This window comes from Salvelinus alpinus, chromosome 24, assembly GCF_045679555.1.
Source record: "Salvelinus alpinus chromosome 24, SLU_Salpinus.1, whole genome shotgun sequence".
Lineage (NCBI taxonomy): Eukaryota > Metazoa > Chordata > Actinopteri > Salmoniformes > Salmonidae > Salvelinus > Salvelinus alpinus.
The window spans coordinates 28,100,838-28,116,892 of NC_092109.1; the positions used below are offsets into that span (position 1 = coordinate 28,100,838).

At 42.7% G+C, this 16,055-nt stretch overlaps 2 protein-coding genes across 5 annotated transcripts in view; both read left to right on the forward strand.

The window, feature by feature from the left end:
* LOC139552534 (uncharacterized) overlaps positions 1 to 16,055 on the forward strand; it is a 387,539-nt gene that overhangs the window by 99,355 nt on the left and 272,129 nt on the right. The gene's annotated exons all lie outside the window — the stretch shown is intronic.
* The window catches only part of LOC139552481 (gamma-aminobutyric acid receptor subunit alpha-3-like), a 162,305-nt gene that overhangs the window by 51,371 nt on the left and 94,879 nt on the right, over positions 1 to 16,055 (forward strand). For 3 of the 4 annotated variants that reach the window (XM_071364263.1, XM_071364264.1, XM_071364261.1), the window contains 2 exons: positions 10,781 to 10,902; positions 13,072 to 13,142. In XM_071364263.1, the coding sequence (XP_071220364.1) occupies positions 10,781 to 10,902; positions 13,072 to 13,142 (193 nt within the window). The remainder of the gene's footprint in view (positions 1 to 10,780; positions 10,903 to 13,071; positions 13,143 to 16,055) is intronic. The other variant, XM_071364262.1, reaches the window with a different exon arrangement.

Sequence of the window (16,055 nt, forward strand, 5' to 3'; positions counted from 1 at the left end):
CTCCGCAATACCATACCATGTCCAACATATACTGCACCTCTGTTTCCAGTTTCAATCTCTTCTCCTCAGATACACGATAAAATCTCTGTTTGATAGGCTTAGCATCTCCGATGTCTATATCATGCTCAATTAAGTGGGTTTGCGATGGAGTGTCAGAAAACAAAACAGGGTAGTTTCTAATGAGAGCTACCATTTCATCACGTTTCTCAGAGTCTAAATGATCTACCAAATCCCCAAGGTTTTGCAAAGTCTGGGAGTTTTTCAACCGACCTTGTAAGACCTCATCCGAAACTTTAACTTCCTCCTCTTCTCCCCCCTCCACCAAATTAAAGCCACAAGATGCAGTGACTGGAGCAGCAGTCAACACTGACCTTTCCGCTTTCCGCTTCAACTTTGCTTAGATCACGGGAATGATAACATTTTAGCAGGTTCACATGGCATAATTTAGAGGACTTCCTATGACTAGGGGTTTCAATAAGATCAACAACAGTGAAAGGACCACAGTATTTTGTCTGAAAAGGTGAACTTACAAGAGGCAGAAGAGCAAGTACACGATCACCGGGACTAAACTCACGCAGCTCAGCCTGTCCGTCATATTTCAATTTCATTTTGAAATTCATTTTGAATTTCAATTTCATCAATCTAGAGATTCCTGTAAGTCTTTAGCTGACACTCTAGGATTCTTCTTAAAACCTTTTCTCAATAGGGGGGCGCTGTTTTCACTTTGTAAAAATTCGTTCCCAAATTAAACTGCCTCGTACTCAATTCTTGCTCGTACAATATGCATATTATTATTACTATTGGATAGAAAACTCTAGTTTCTAAAACCGTTTGAATTATATCTGTGAGTAAAACAGAACTCATTTTGCAGCAAACTTCCTGTCAGGAAGTGAGAAATCTGAAATCGGGCACTCTGTTCCAGGGTCAGTTTATTAATTTGCATGTAATCTATGGGTCGACATGCACTGCATACGCCTTCCCCTAGATGTCAGTAAGCAGTGAGAATTGGAATGGGGTGTCTATGTAGATCTGAGGCCGTATAAAATCTCTTGGAACCGGGTGTGCAGTCTTTTCAACGTTTGTCATGACGCAAGACAGACCTCAGGATTGCATTCTGAAAAGCTCTCGTTATAGGCGTTAGATATATCCGGCTCTGATTTTATTCGATATAGGTGTTAAAAACATCATATTGTAGTTATTTTAAACCGAGTTATATCAGTTTATATCAGTATATTGCGATTTTCGGTATTTTATTTGTGCTGCGTTATAGTGAGTTGGACACGTCTTCGCCACATGGCTAATGTTTGCTGCTAATTCCAAAGTTGAAGACGACAATCTACAACCGAGCAACGATTATTCTGGACAAAGGACAACTTGCACAAGATTCTGATGGAAGCTCATCAAATAGTAAGAACTATTTATGATGTTAATTCGTTGTTCTGTTGAAAAATGTTAAACTATTATTCCGCCATTAATTTCGGTGCGGTCTCGCTTTAACGCACGCTGTATGTCGTAGTAACGTTAATTTTAAAAATCTAACACAGCGGTTGCATTAAGAACTAATGTATCTTTCATTTGCTGTCCAACCTGTATTTTTTAGTCAAGTTTATGATTAGTTATTGATTAGATTAGGTGCCTCTCCCAAGATTTCTCCCGACATTTTGTTTGCATTTAGGCTACTATTCATATTGTATAACCACGATTTGTGCCGCTAAATATGCACATTTTCGAACAAACCATATATGTATTGTGTAATTTGATGTTATAGGACTGTCATCTGAAGAAGTTTGAGAAGGTTAGTGAATAATTTTAGATATTTTGCTGGTTTATTCGTTATCGCTACTGTTGGCTTGAATCAATGCTGTTGTGTGGTTGGCTATTGTAGTAAGCTAATATAATGCTATATTGTGTTTTCTCTGTAAAACACTTAAAAAATCTGAAATATTGGCTGGATTCACAAGATCTTTGTCTTTCATTTGCTGTACACTGTGTATTTTTCATAAATGTTTTATAATGAGTATTTAGGTAATTCACGTTGCTCTCTGTAGTTATTCTAGTTGCTTTGGAGAGAGTTGTGATGGTGGCTGCAATGTAAAACTATGATTTATACCTGAAATATGCACATTTTTCGAACAAAACATATGCTATACAATAAATATGTTATCAGACTGTCATCTGATGAAGTTGTTTCTTGGTTAGTGACTATTTATATCTTTATTTGGTCGAATTTGTGATAGCTACCTATGCAGTAAAAAAATGGTGGGGAAAAAAAGTTGTGTCTTTTGCTATCGTGGTTAGCTAATAGAAATACATATTGTGTCTTCCCTGTAAAACATTTTAAAAATCAGAAATGATGGCTGGATTCACAAGATGTGTATCTTTCATCTGGTGTCTTGGACTTCATGATATTTAGATGCTAGTATTTACTTGTGGCGCTATGCTAGGCTATGCTAGTCAGCTTTTTTACTGATGAGGGTGCTCCCGGATCCGGGATTGGGACCAACTAGAAGTTCTTCTTAACCTCATTGAGCATTCTGCGCTGTGCTCTTGCAGCCATCTTTGCAGGACGGCCACTCCTAGGGAGAGTAGCAACAGTGCTGAACTTTCTCAATTTATAGACAATTTGTCTTACTGTGGACTGATGAAGATCAAGGCTTTTAGAGATACTTTTGTAACCCTTTCCAGCTTTATGCAAATCAACAATTCTTAATCTTAGGTCTTATGAGATATCTTTTGTTCGAGGCATGGTTCACATCAGGCAATTCTTCTTGTGAATAGCAAACTCAAATTTTGTGAGTGTTTTTATAGGGCAAGGCAACTCTAATACACATTTCCGACATCTGACTCCAATTAGCTTTTGGCGATGTCATTAGTCTATGGGGTTCACATACTTTTTCCAATGTGCACTGTGAATGTTTAAATTATGTATTCAATTTAGACAAGAAAAATACAATAATTTGCGTATTATTAGTTTTAAGCACACTGTGATCTGGCCAAGATAAAGCAAAGCTGTGCGACAAAAACAACACAGAGTTACACATGGGATAAACAAACGTACAGTCAATAACACAATAGAAAAATCTGTATACAGGGTGTGCAAATTAAGTAAGGAGGTAAGGAAATAAATAGGCCATAGTGGCGAAGTAATTACAATTTAGCAATTAACACTGGAGTGATAGATGTGCAGATGAGGATGTGCAAGTAGATATACTGATGTGCAAAAGAGGGGAAAAACAAGTATGGGGATGATGTAGGTAGTTGGTTGGATGGGCTATTTACAGATGGGCTGTGAACAGCTGCAGCGATCGGTAAGCTGCTCTGACAGCTGATGCTTAAAGTTAGTGAGGGAGATATAAGTCTCCAACTTCAGTGATTTTTGCAATTCGTTCCAGTCATTGTCAGTAGGGAACTGGAAGGAACCTACCAGGTACAACCCCAAATCCGTAAACATGGGCACCCTCATAGATATCATCCTGACTAACTTGCCCTCTAAATACACCTCTGCTGTTTTCAACCAGGATCTCAGTGATCACTGCCTTTTGCCTGCGTACGTTATGGGTCCGCGGTCAAACGACCACCCCTCATCACTGTCAAACGCTCCCTAAAACACTTCTGCGAACAGGCGTTTCTAATCGACCTGGCCGGGGTATCCTGGAATGACATTGACCTCATCCCGTCAGTAGAAAAAGCCTGGTTGTTCTTCAAAAGTGCCTTCCTCACCGTCTTAAATAAGCATGCCCCTTTCAAAAAATGTAGAACTAAGAACAGATTTAGCCCTTTGTTCACTTCAGACTTGACTGCCCTTGACCAGCACAAAAACTTCCTGTGGCGCACTGCACTAGCTTCGAATAGTCCCCGCGATATGCAACTTTTCAGGGAAGTCAGGAACCAATATACACAGTCAGTTAGGAAAGCAAAGGTAAGCTTTTTCAAACAGAATTTGCATCCGGCAGCACTAATTCCAAAAAGTTTTGGGACACTGTGAAGTCCATGGAGAATAAGAGCACCTCCTCTCAGCTGCCCACTGCACTGAGGCTAGGAAACACTGTCACCACCGATAAATCCAAGATAATAGAGAATTTCAATAAGCATTTCTCTGCGGCTGGCCACGCTTTCCACCTTGGCTACCCCTACCCCGGCCAACAGTTCTGTACCCCCCGCAGCAACTTGCCCAAGCCCCCCTCGCTTCTCCTTCACCCAAATGAAGACAGCTGATGTCCTGAAAGAGCTGCAAAATCTGGATCCCTACAAATCAGCTGGGCTAGACAATCTGTACCCTCTCTTCCAAAAATTATTCGCTGCCATTGTCGCAACCCCTATTACTAGTCTGTTCAACCTCTCTTTTGTATCATCTGAGATTCCTAAAGATTGAAAAGCGCCCGCGGTCATCCCCTTTGGACACTGTGTTAACAAACCTCCAGAGGAGCTTCAATGCCATACAACTCTCCTTTCGTGGCCTCCAACTGCTCTTAAATGCTAGTAAAACTAAATGCATGCTCTTCAACCGATCTCTGCCCGCACCCGCCCGCCCGCCTAACATCACTACTCTGGACGGTTCTGACTTAGAATATGTGGACAACTAAAAATACCTAGATGTCTGGCTAGACTGTAAACTCTCCTTCCAGACTCATATTAACCATCTCCAATCCAAAATTAAATCTAGAATCGGCTTCCTATTTCGCAACAAAGACTCCTTCACTCATGCTGCCAAACATACCCTCGTAAAACTGACTATCCTGCCGATCCTTGACTTCGGCGATGTCATTTACAAAATAGCCTCCAACACTCTACTCAGCAAATTGGATGCAGTCTTTCACAGTGCCATCCGTTTTGTCACCAAAGCCCCATATACTACCCACCATTGCGACCTGTATGCTCTCGTTAGCTGGTCCTCGCTACATATTCGTTGCCAAACCCACTGGCTCCAGGTCATCTATAAATCTTTGCTAGGTAAAGCTCCATCTTATCTCAGCTCACTGGTCACCATCACAACACCCACCAGTAGCAGGCGCTTCAGCAGGTATATTTCACTGGTCATCCCCAAAGCCAACACCTCCTTTGGCCATCTTTATTCTTTTTGAACTTTTGTGAGTGTAATGTTTACGGTAAACTTTTGTTTATTATCTATTTCACTTGCTTTGGCAATGTAAACATACAGTGCCTTCAGAAAGTATTCAGACCCCTTGACTTTCCACATTATTCTAAAATGGGTTAAATAAACAAAACTACTCAGCAATCTACACATAATAACCCATAATGACAAAGCGAAAATAGGTTTTTAGATGTATTAAAAATACATTAAAAAAATTGCTCATATTACGACCCTTAGTTATAAGTCTCGAAATTGAGCTCAGGTGCAGCTCAGGTGCATCATTGATCACCCTTGAGATGTTTCTACAACTTCTCTGGGTTCACCTGTGGTAAACTAAATTGATTGGACATGATTTGGAAAGGCACACACCTGCCTATATGAGATCCCAGAGTTGAATGTGCATGTCAGAGCAGCATCATGCTGTGGGGATGTTTTTCAGGGGCAGGGCCGGGGAGAATGGTCGGGATCGAGGCAAAGAGAAACGGAGCACAGTACATGCTCGCTCCATTTCGCATACCGCCCCAACAAATCCACAGATGACGCAATCTCAATCGCACTCCACACTGCCCTTTCCCACCTGGACAAAAGGAACACCTATGCGAGAATGCTATTCATTGACTACAGATCAGCGTTCAGCACCAGAGTGCCCACGAAGCTCATCACTAAGCTAAGGACTCTGGGACTAAACACCTCTCTCTGCAACTGGATCCTGGAATTTCTGACGTGCCACCCCCCAGGTGGTAAGGGTAGGCAACAGCATATCTGTAATGCTGATCCTCAACACTGGGGCCCCTCACGACTGCGTGGCCAAGCACGACTCCAACACCATCATTACATTTGCTGACGACACAACAGTGGTAGACCTGATCACCGACAGTGATGAGACATTCTATAGGGAGAAGATCATAGACCTGGCAGTGTGGTGCCAGGACAACAACCTCTCCCTCAATGTGAGCATGACAAAGGAGCTGATCATGGACTATAGGAAAAGGAGGGCTCAACAGGCCCCCATTAACATCGACAGGGCTGAAGTGGAGCGGGTCGAGAGTTTCAAGTTCCTTGGTGTCCACATCACCAACAAACAATCATGGTCCAAACACACCAAGACAGTTGTGAAGAGGGCACGACAACACCTTTTCCCCCTCAGGGGACTGAAAAGAGTTTGCATGGGTCCCCAGATCCTTAAAAAGTTCTACAGCTGCACCATCGAGAGCATGCTGACCGGTTCCATCACCACCTGGTATGGCAACTGCTCGGCATCTGACCGTAAGGCACTACAGAGGGTGGAGCATCACTGGGGCCCCAGTACATCACTGGGGCCAAGCTTCCTGACATCCAGGACCTATATATTAGGTGGTGTTAGAGGAAGGCCAACATTTTTTTCAATGACTCCAGTCACCCAAGTCATAGACTGTTCTCTCTGCTACCGCACAGCAAGTCTAGGACCAAAAGGCTCCTTAACAGCTTCTTCCCCCAAGCCATAAGACTGCTGAACAATTACTCAAATGGCCACCCGGACTATTTACATTAACCCCTCCCCTTTGTTTTTACATTGCTGCTACTCGCTGTTTTATATATATTTTACGTTGGTAACCAGTGTATAATAGCAATAAGGCACCCTAGTGGTTTATGGCTAATATACCACAGCTAACAGTTGTATCCAGGCACTCCGCAATGCTAAATATTTTTTTTATTTAACCATGCAAGTCAGTTAAGAACAAATTCTTATTTTACAATGATGGCCTACCCCAGCCAAACCCTCCCTTAACTCGGACGACGCTGGGCCAAGTGTGCGCCGCCCTATGGGACTCCCAATCATGGCCAGTTGTGATACAGCTCAGGATCAAACCAGGGTCTGTAGTGACACCTCAAGCATCGAGATGCAGTGCCTTAGACCACTGCGCCACTCGGGGGTCACTAACAACCCTTAGTCGTGGTATATTGGCCATATGCCATACCCCCTCGTGCATTATTGCTTAATTATAGCAGTCAAACGAGTAAAAATTTCCATTGATGAAAAGTTTTCTGGCGAGTTCAATGGCAATTAATATTTTCTCTTGCGACATATTTAAATTAGTTTATTATGTAGTTCATAGTTCGCAAGAATTTATTATTTTGATGAAAACCGCATTTTGCTTCGAATGTGGTTACAAGTTACGTCGATATTCCTTCTTAATTGGCTCGATAACATTATGGAAAAATTGTTTATTGTATAAATGTGGCAACTCCTTTCTTGCTGTGGGAAAACAAAATTGGGCTAGTTTTCAGGGCTTTTGGGTGGGTTTTGAGTGGTCATTGTACTGAAAATGCTATCTAGACCTGGCAACCATGAGCGCATTTGTTGTTCCTCAACCACAAGACACTTGTGTTCAGTCTGAGTGGTCAATGTAGCTCATGCAACAATGTTGATGAAAACGATGCTGTTTTCACTTTGCTTCTTAATATAAATCCACTAGCGTTCTATAATTGAACTATTAGTTTGTGTTTCTTACATTTGCAAACAGCTAGTTTGTATTTTCATTGCAAATTGGGCCTAAATCTTGTTAGCCGCTTATTGTTAGATGCTAATGCTAATCGCTAGCTAGCTAATACATGTACGGAGTCAGAGCAAACGTAATTAGCTATACAGCCTGATAATAACAGTGATGGTGTACACTTATATCAGCATGTTTGTGCAACACTATCTTCTAAATCAAAGAGGAATACACAAAGCAAGAATATGTTAGCTACATAAAGTAGCTAAGAGAAAACATTCAATGTATCCAAAGAATAGACGGTTGCCTAGGAAACACTTATCAACACTTTGGTTCCTACCCTGTCACAATAACTCCTCCCTGGATTTTTCATTCGTTGTCATGTCAAACACCCCTGTTTTCAAAGTGCCCACTATTATATTCTGACTATAGAATTAGAATAATCATTCTATTGCTATGATTCCATCAGTTCACCCAAGTGTCAAATCACAATTGCAACATTTGGTTAAAAATAAGACCTATATTGTTTGCCCATATCGTGCAGCCCTACGTGATGGAAATGCTGAATTTATTTTTGCATGTGGGAGGTTAGGGGAAGCTTCCTGAGGTACCCACTTTGGATGCAGAGGGTGTATACGTAGCCCCTCTTTAAGCTCAAGGAATTGAATTAGATTTCGGTGAAGTTATACAGAGTGCAGCTCTTTTTCTATCCTCCCTCTCTCTCTCTCTTTTTCTCTCTATTTATCAATCAGACCTGCTTCATTTTCAGCAGAGGCCCCTTTGGCTTTGACTGGCGTCTGAGATGATTGGATATGAAACACAAATAGTAGTTCATACATCAAGGTGCAACACGCACGCAGACGCGGATACACACACACACACACCAACACACACACACACGTACAACAGTGATGTTCTTGTTTCAATTCTGTCTTTCCTGTTGTCACCATTAAAGTTTCCTTTTCCTTTTTGACATTGTCTTAACAGTGCTGTTAGTACTGGTACACTGACAAGGAGATTTCAGAGGTACAGCCAATGCACCCATCCCTTGAAACAACACAATTCCTAGTCTGTCTGCCAGTTGAGGACTTGTGCATGTTAATCCCTGAAGTGTACTATGTAAACGTTAGATATAACTGTATAATGTGTTTGAATGCACAGCGACATGCCCATGTAAAGTTGTACACTATATATACAAAAGTATGTGGACACCTCTTCAAATTAGTGGTTTCGGCTATTTCAGCCATACCCGTTGCTGACAGGTGTATAAAATTGAACACACAGCCATGCAATCTCCATAGACATTGGCAGTAGAATGGCCTTATTGAAGAGCTCTGTGACTTTCAACGTGGCACCGTCTTAGGATGCCACCTTTCCAACAAGTCAGTTTGTCAAATTTCTGCCCTGCTAGAGCTGCCCCGGTCAAGTGTAAGTGATGTTATTGTGAAGTGAAAACGTTTTGTAGCAATAACGGCTCAGCCGTGAAGTGGTAGGCCACACAAGCTCACAGAACGGGACCGCCGAGTGCTGAAGCGTGTAGTGCGTAAAAGTCGCCTGTCCTCGGTTGCAACACTCACTACCAAGTTCCAAACTGCCTCTGGAAGCAACATGGGCACAAGAACAGTTCGTCAGGAGCTTAATGAAATGGGGTTCCATGGCCGAGCATCCGCACGCACACATCCCCATGCGCAATGCCGAGCGTTGGCTGGAGTAGTGTAAAGCTCGCCGCCATTAGATTCTGGATCAGTGGAAACGCGTTCTCTGGAGTGATGAATCACGATTCACCATCTGGCAGTCCGACAGTCGAATCTGGGTTTGGCGGATGCCAGGAGAACGCTATCTGCCTGAATACACAGTGCCAACTGTAAAGTTTGGTAGAGGAGGAATAATGTTCTGGGGCTGTTCATCATGGTTCAGGTTAGGCCACTTAGTTCCAGTGAAGGGAAATCTTAATGCTAGAGCATACAATGACATTCTAGATGATTCTGTGCTTCCAACTTTGTGGCCCTGTTTCAGCATGACAATGTCCCCGTGCACAAAGCGACGTCCATACCGAAATGGTTTGTCGAGATCGGTGTGGAAGAACTTGACTGGCCTGCACAGAGCCCCGACCTCAACCCCATCAAACACCTTTGGGATGAATTGGAACAGCCAGGCCTAATCGCCTAACATCAGTGCCCAACCTCACTAATGCTCTCGTGGCTGAATGGAAGCAAATACCCGCAGCAAGGTTACAACATCTAGTGGAAAGCCTTTCCAGAAGAGTGGAGGCTGTTATAGCAGCAAAGGGGGGTTCGATGAGCAGGTGTCCACATACTTTTGGTCATGTAGTGTATGTGTGTTCATATGAGAGTGCTTGTGTGTGGTGCATGCCTGTATGTAAATGAGTGTTAGCTGTTAACTGTTAGCGGCCATCGGACATGCTTGTTCATAGGGGTCACCTGGAGACAGGTCAGAGATCAATCCCTCAGGGGGTCTGGGTTTGATTGAAAATGGCACTCATTAGCTCATCAGTGCTGCATCTTTGGTGCCCTCTCCGTCTCACCAGAACATTGTTCACTGAAGAACGGTGGCCAGGGCCACAACGAGATAATTACTCGTCATATTTAAGGTAATTAAGGAAGCAGAGGTTGACTGCATATTTAGGACCTACTTTGTCAATATTATGTGGAAAGAAGGAGGAAGAAATCCCGAGGCAGAATTTGCAGCAGCTCTGTGACAGGCTTCACTAATCCTTTTGGACTTCAATCGGTCTTTCCATGTCTGAGAGTGGTGTGCTGCCACACAGCACCTCAAATTAAACCCCAACATGTTTGTGTCTTAATCATTGCGGTAGCGATGACTGTGAAGGTTGAATTAGAAAGCGGTTCAATTACCCTTACAGCTTTCTGTGGTTTGAAACAACAGTAGTTCCTCCAATAGTCTGGCCTGAGCTCGTAGTAACAAGGATATTCATTACTAGTGCAGAGTGAAGCTGTGGACAGCCAGACACATGTGGTGTTCAGGTTCAGGTGGAGCTGTATTTCTCATGACTAGTCTGAGGAACCACTGGTACAGCAAAGACTCAACGATGTCTGCTGTGTTCAATTGAAATATCTCTCTCTCTCTCGCTCGCTCTCTCGCTCTCTCTCTTGCTCTCTCTCTCGCTCTCTCTCTCGCTCTCTCTCTCTCTCTCTCTCTCTCTCTCTCTCTCTCTCTCTCTCTCTCTCTGCAGTGCAGTGGTTGGGCACAGAGAGCCGATGCCTGACGACAGTAGAGACAACATCACTATTTTCACCCGGATCCTGGACAGACTGCTGGATGGCTACGACAACCGGCTTCGCCCCGGACTAGGAGGTAGGCTGGTTTGTTGAGCGAAGACACTGCCCACCTCTACCAGAACCAGACATACTGCTAATAGTGCCTTTTGGGCTCTGCCACACACAATGTGTAGGATTCTTTCTAAGCTGCTGAGTCTGCCATCCACCACTTTAATAAAACTGTCTTTGAAACATACATTATATGGCCATACATTGCTTCAAAGAGATCATCAACTAGCTAGCATATTACCTTTTTGCAATGTCTGTCTGCCTCTACTACCCAAAACTATTAAAGCTAGTTTTAACTTGAAGAATCAATCTGCTAATCATAAAGACCTTCACTAGCTGAATCAGGTGTGTTAGTGCTGGTCTGGGACAAAAGCTTGAACACATGATATGGTGCCCCAGGATCAGGAGTGAAAAACAAATAATATCCATCTAGTTGGAAACAAGCCACTGACCACTGCCTCTACTGAAACATAGAGCACTTGCAAGTCCTCTCCTCCCTTCCTCCTCCCTACCTCCCCGCATTGACAGCCCAGGCTCACCGAGCCAGGAAGCTAGCCGTGGTGTGCAGTGATGGATTTGGAGCTGTGACCCCATGAACAATTGGGTCCCTTGTCAGCTTGACCTCCATTGATCCTTCAGAGCCATACAGTGGTGTCATTAACAGCTCAGTTTCCCTGATCACAGTGAGAGTATGCTACATCTCTTCAGATCTTGAACATATTGCTTTTAGGATCAGTGAAATTATTGATCCTCCTCACAAAGAGATGGTTATCGCCAAAAGAATGCCACAAAGACCCTATTAAAAACAGCAGCTTCTTGACACTTGGCTTGCAAGCCCTGTCTTCAGATCTCAGATGTCCAGCAGAGCTCTGATTTCCTGCCCACTGGGGACGGCCCTGCCCTGTCTTGGCGGAAGAAGTGCTAATGCTACATCATCTAATGCTAATGCTACATCAGCTAATTATAATGCTACATCAGCTAATGCTAACGCTACATCATCTAATGCTACATCATCATTAGGGTGGTGATAAGACTGTGTACTAATGATTTTACATTTATTGTGGATTTTTTCAAAATGGAGCTTATTATAAGTGATTTTGAATTCTCAGTCAGAGGTCTATGAGAGTGTGAACATGATGATGTTTTAAGCTGACAGAGGTGAGCACCCTGGCTCTATTCCACCCCCACTAGGATGTATGATAAATCTGTCACCACACTAGCTCTGCCACCTATGCACTTTCCATGAGTCTCCGACCTCCCAGAGAGAAATTTCAGGTGCCCTCCAAATGTGTTGGACGTATTCTGTATTCCAAAGCCCTCGGCATGTGCATTTTGATTAATGGCCAATATCATGTTGCCAGGGGAACTCTAGATTCCATAGCGGCATGTTCTGGAAGCATTCCATCGGGTTCACTCCGTCTCAGAGCAACAACTGGCAGACAGCCACTCACAGCCTTACATCAAAGCCTCTCGTTCGTTTACATCCTGAAATCAACAAAATGAAAGTTAAGGCCTGGCCGTGAGGCTCTAATTGGAAACCTTATAAGTAAATGGTGATTCCCACCACTTCCGTCATCGCATTTAGGATGACTCATGTGCAGCAGACTTTTGGCAGTCTCTCTCAGTGTTTCATCTCCAGTCCTTAACTCTATTCTGAAACTGCACATTTCACCCAATTACACAGGAAATGTTGTTTACCCAGACTGTGCAGATAGGAAGCGCTCCCAGTTAAAGGATTATACACAATAGAGTGCATTAGGATAATGCACAGTGAATAGCATCATCTGACACCAATACAAACAAGTCCCTGTGAACAGGCCTAAATATGATTTTAATGTGGTCCTGCCAACCCTCATTATTCCTGTGATTTCTCATCTCAGTTTGTGACCGTGATAATGATGCAAACACTCTCCCTAAAAACAACCTCTATCAAAGTCTCGCTACCTCCATAGGTTCAGCCTTGTTTGGTTGAGTGGTGAGACATCAAACATTCATGTTTCTGACTCTGTCATTGGATTTGGTGTTTGGAAAGTGAGCTGACTTTACTAAATTGACATCAACAACCAACCTGAAGTAGACAGAGCAGCAGTACGGCCTGGGGGTCAGGTAAGGACTGGTAACCATCTTAGATGGAGCACACCTCTGTCCCTTAAGGAAGGTACTTAAACGCTACCTCTGTCTTCTCCTCGTGTCCAAGCAGAGAGTGTGACGGAGGTGAGGACTAATATCTACGTGACCAGCTTTGGACCGGTGTCAGACACAGACATGGTGAGTGATATATTACTATACTGTCCGGCGCCCAGATCCTCAGAATGTGACCCCTATAGGACCAGCATGACTTATCAAATAATTCACCCCAAATCTCTTTTTTTGGTGTCATTTATACTATATTTGAGGCAAAACTGTTGTAATTATGTAATACATAGAGAAGGAGTTTTTAAGGTAAGGTCACATTGATTGGACAATCCGTATCTGCTAACTTAATGCTGCAAGCATCTTGCCCTGGGCTGTACTGTATATCAACCATCCTATAGTGAGTGACTGGCTAAACATGACATCATCGGTTATAGGCCATGGATGTGGATGAGGCTGTTATTTTAATTTAATGGAACATTTCTATAATATTTTATTTCAGCTCAAAATACACTGAATAAAAATATAAATGCAACACGTAAATTGTTGGTTCCATGTTTCATGAGCTGAAATAAAAGGTTCTAGAAATGTTCTATAGGCACAAAAAGCTTATTTCTCTCAAATGTTGTGCTCAAATTTGTTTACATCCCTGTTAGTGAGCATTTCTCCTTTGCAAAAATAATCCATCCACCTGATTAAAAGCTGATTAAACAGCATGATCATTACACAGGTGCCCATTTTTCTGGGGACAATAAAAGGCCACTCTAAAATGCCTGCCCATGGTTATCGTATGGGCAGGCATAAGCTATGGACAGTGAACACAATTGCATTTTATCGATGGCAAGTTGAATGCACAGAGATACCGTGACGAGATCCTGAGGCCCATTGTCGTGCCATTCATCCGACGCCATCACCTCATGTTTCAGCATGATAATGGAAAGCCCCATGTCGCAAGGATCTGTACACAATTCCTGGAAGCTGAAAATATCCCAGTTCTTCCATTGCCTGCATTCTCACCAGACATGTCACCCATTGAGCATGTTTGGGATGCTCTGGATTGATGTGTACGACCTCGTGTTCCAGTTCCTGACAATATCCAGCAACTTCGCACAGCCATTGAAGGGGAATGGGACAACAGCCTGATAAACTTTATGTGAAGGAGATCTATCATGCTGCATGAGGCAAATGGTGGTCACACCAGATACTGACTGGTTTTCTGATTCACACCCCTACTTGTTTTTTAATGGCATCTGTGACCAGCAGATGCACATCTGTATTCCCAGTCATGTGAAATCCATAGATTAGGGCCTAATGAATTTATTTCAATTGACTGATTTCCTTATATGAACTATAACTCAGTAACATATTTGAAATTGTTGCATTTTGCGTTTAATATTTTTGTTCAGTATAGAAGGACTCTATAAGCATAAATATAAGCAAGGTTTGAAATGATTATGTTTTATTCAAATGTTAGATCTGTTTTTGGCAGTCAATCTGCACTCTACAAATAATTTGTAATTATGTTCCGGCCCCCCAACTTTCCGCTCAAAATAAATCGACTCGCTGCTGAATCTCGTTAATGCTCCCTTTTCCAGAGCCTATTGGTTACCTAACAAGTGGAGAATGGCTTTTTATGCAGATACAGTTCCTGTCAAAAGTTTGGACAAACCTAAGAGAGCGATACAGGAGAGGAGAGAGGGAGGGAGAAATAGAGGAGCGAGCGAGAGAGAGAGATACAATAAAAGATAGAGAGAGAAAAACAGAGAGAGCAGCACATTCACCTCCTCTCCATCCGTCACCAACGTCAAATCAAATTTTATTTGTCACATGCGCCGAATACAACAGGTGTAGTAGACCTTACAGTGAAATGCTTACTTACAAGCACTTAACCAACAATGTAGTTTTAAGAATAATAAGTGTTAAGTAAAAAATAGATAAGTAAAACATTTAAAATTAAAGTAACAAATAATTAAAGAGCAGCAGTAAAATAACAGTAGCGAGGCTATATACAGGGGGTACCTGTACAGAGACAATGTGTGGGGCACCGGTTAGTCAAGGTAATTGAGGTAGTATTTACATGTACACTACCGGTCAAAAGTTTTAGAACACTGACTCATTCAAGGGTTTGTCTGTATTTTTACTATTTTCTACATTGCAAATAATAGTGAAGACATCAAAACTATGAAATAACACACATGGAATCCTGTAGTAACCAAAAAAGTGTTAAACAAATCAAAATAAAATTTTATATTTGAGATTCTCCAAATAGATGCCTTGATGTTGGCTGCTTTTCCTTCACTCTGCAATCCAACTCATCCCAAACCATCTCGATTGGGTTGAGTTCTGGTGATTGTGGAGGCGAGGTCATCTGATGCAGCACTCCATCACTCTCCTTCTTGGTCAAATAGCCCTTACACAGCCTGGAGGTGTGTTGGGTCATTGTCCTTTAGAAAAACAAATGATAGTCCCACTAAGCGCAAACCAGATGGGATGGTGTATCGCTGCAGACCATGCTGGTTAAGAGTGCCTTCAATTCTAAATAATTCACAGACAGTGTCACCAGCAAAGCACACTCACACCTCATCCTTCATGCTTCACGGTGGGAACCACACATGCAGAGACCATCCTTTCACCTACTCTGTGTCTCACAAAGACACGGCGGTTAGAACCAGAAATCGCGAATTTGGACTCCAGACCAAAGGACAGATTTCCACTGGTCGAATGTCCATTGCTCATGTTTCTTGGCCCAAGCAAGTCTCTTCTTATTATTGGCGTCCTTTAGTAGGGGTTTCTTTGCAGCAAATCGACCACGAAGGTCTGATTCATGCAGTCTCCTCTGAACAGTTGATGTTGAGATGTGTCTGTTACTTGAACTATGTGAAATATGTATTTGGGCTGCAATTTCTGAGGTTGGTAACTCTAATGAACTTATTCTCTGCAGCAGAGGTAACTCTGGGTCTTCCTTTCCTGTGGCGGTCCTCATGAGAGCCAGTTTCATCATAGCGCTTGATATTTTTGCGACTGCACTTGAAGAAACTTTCAAAGTTC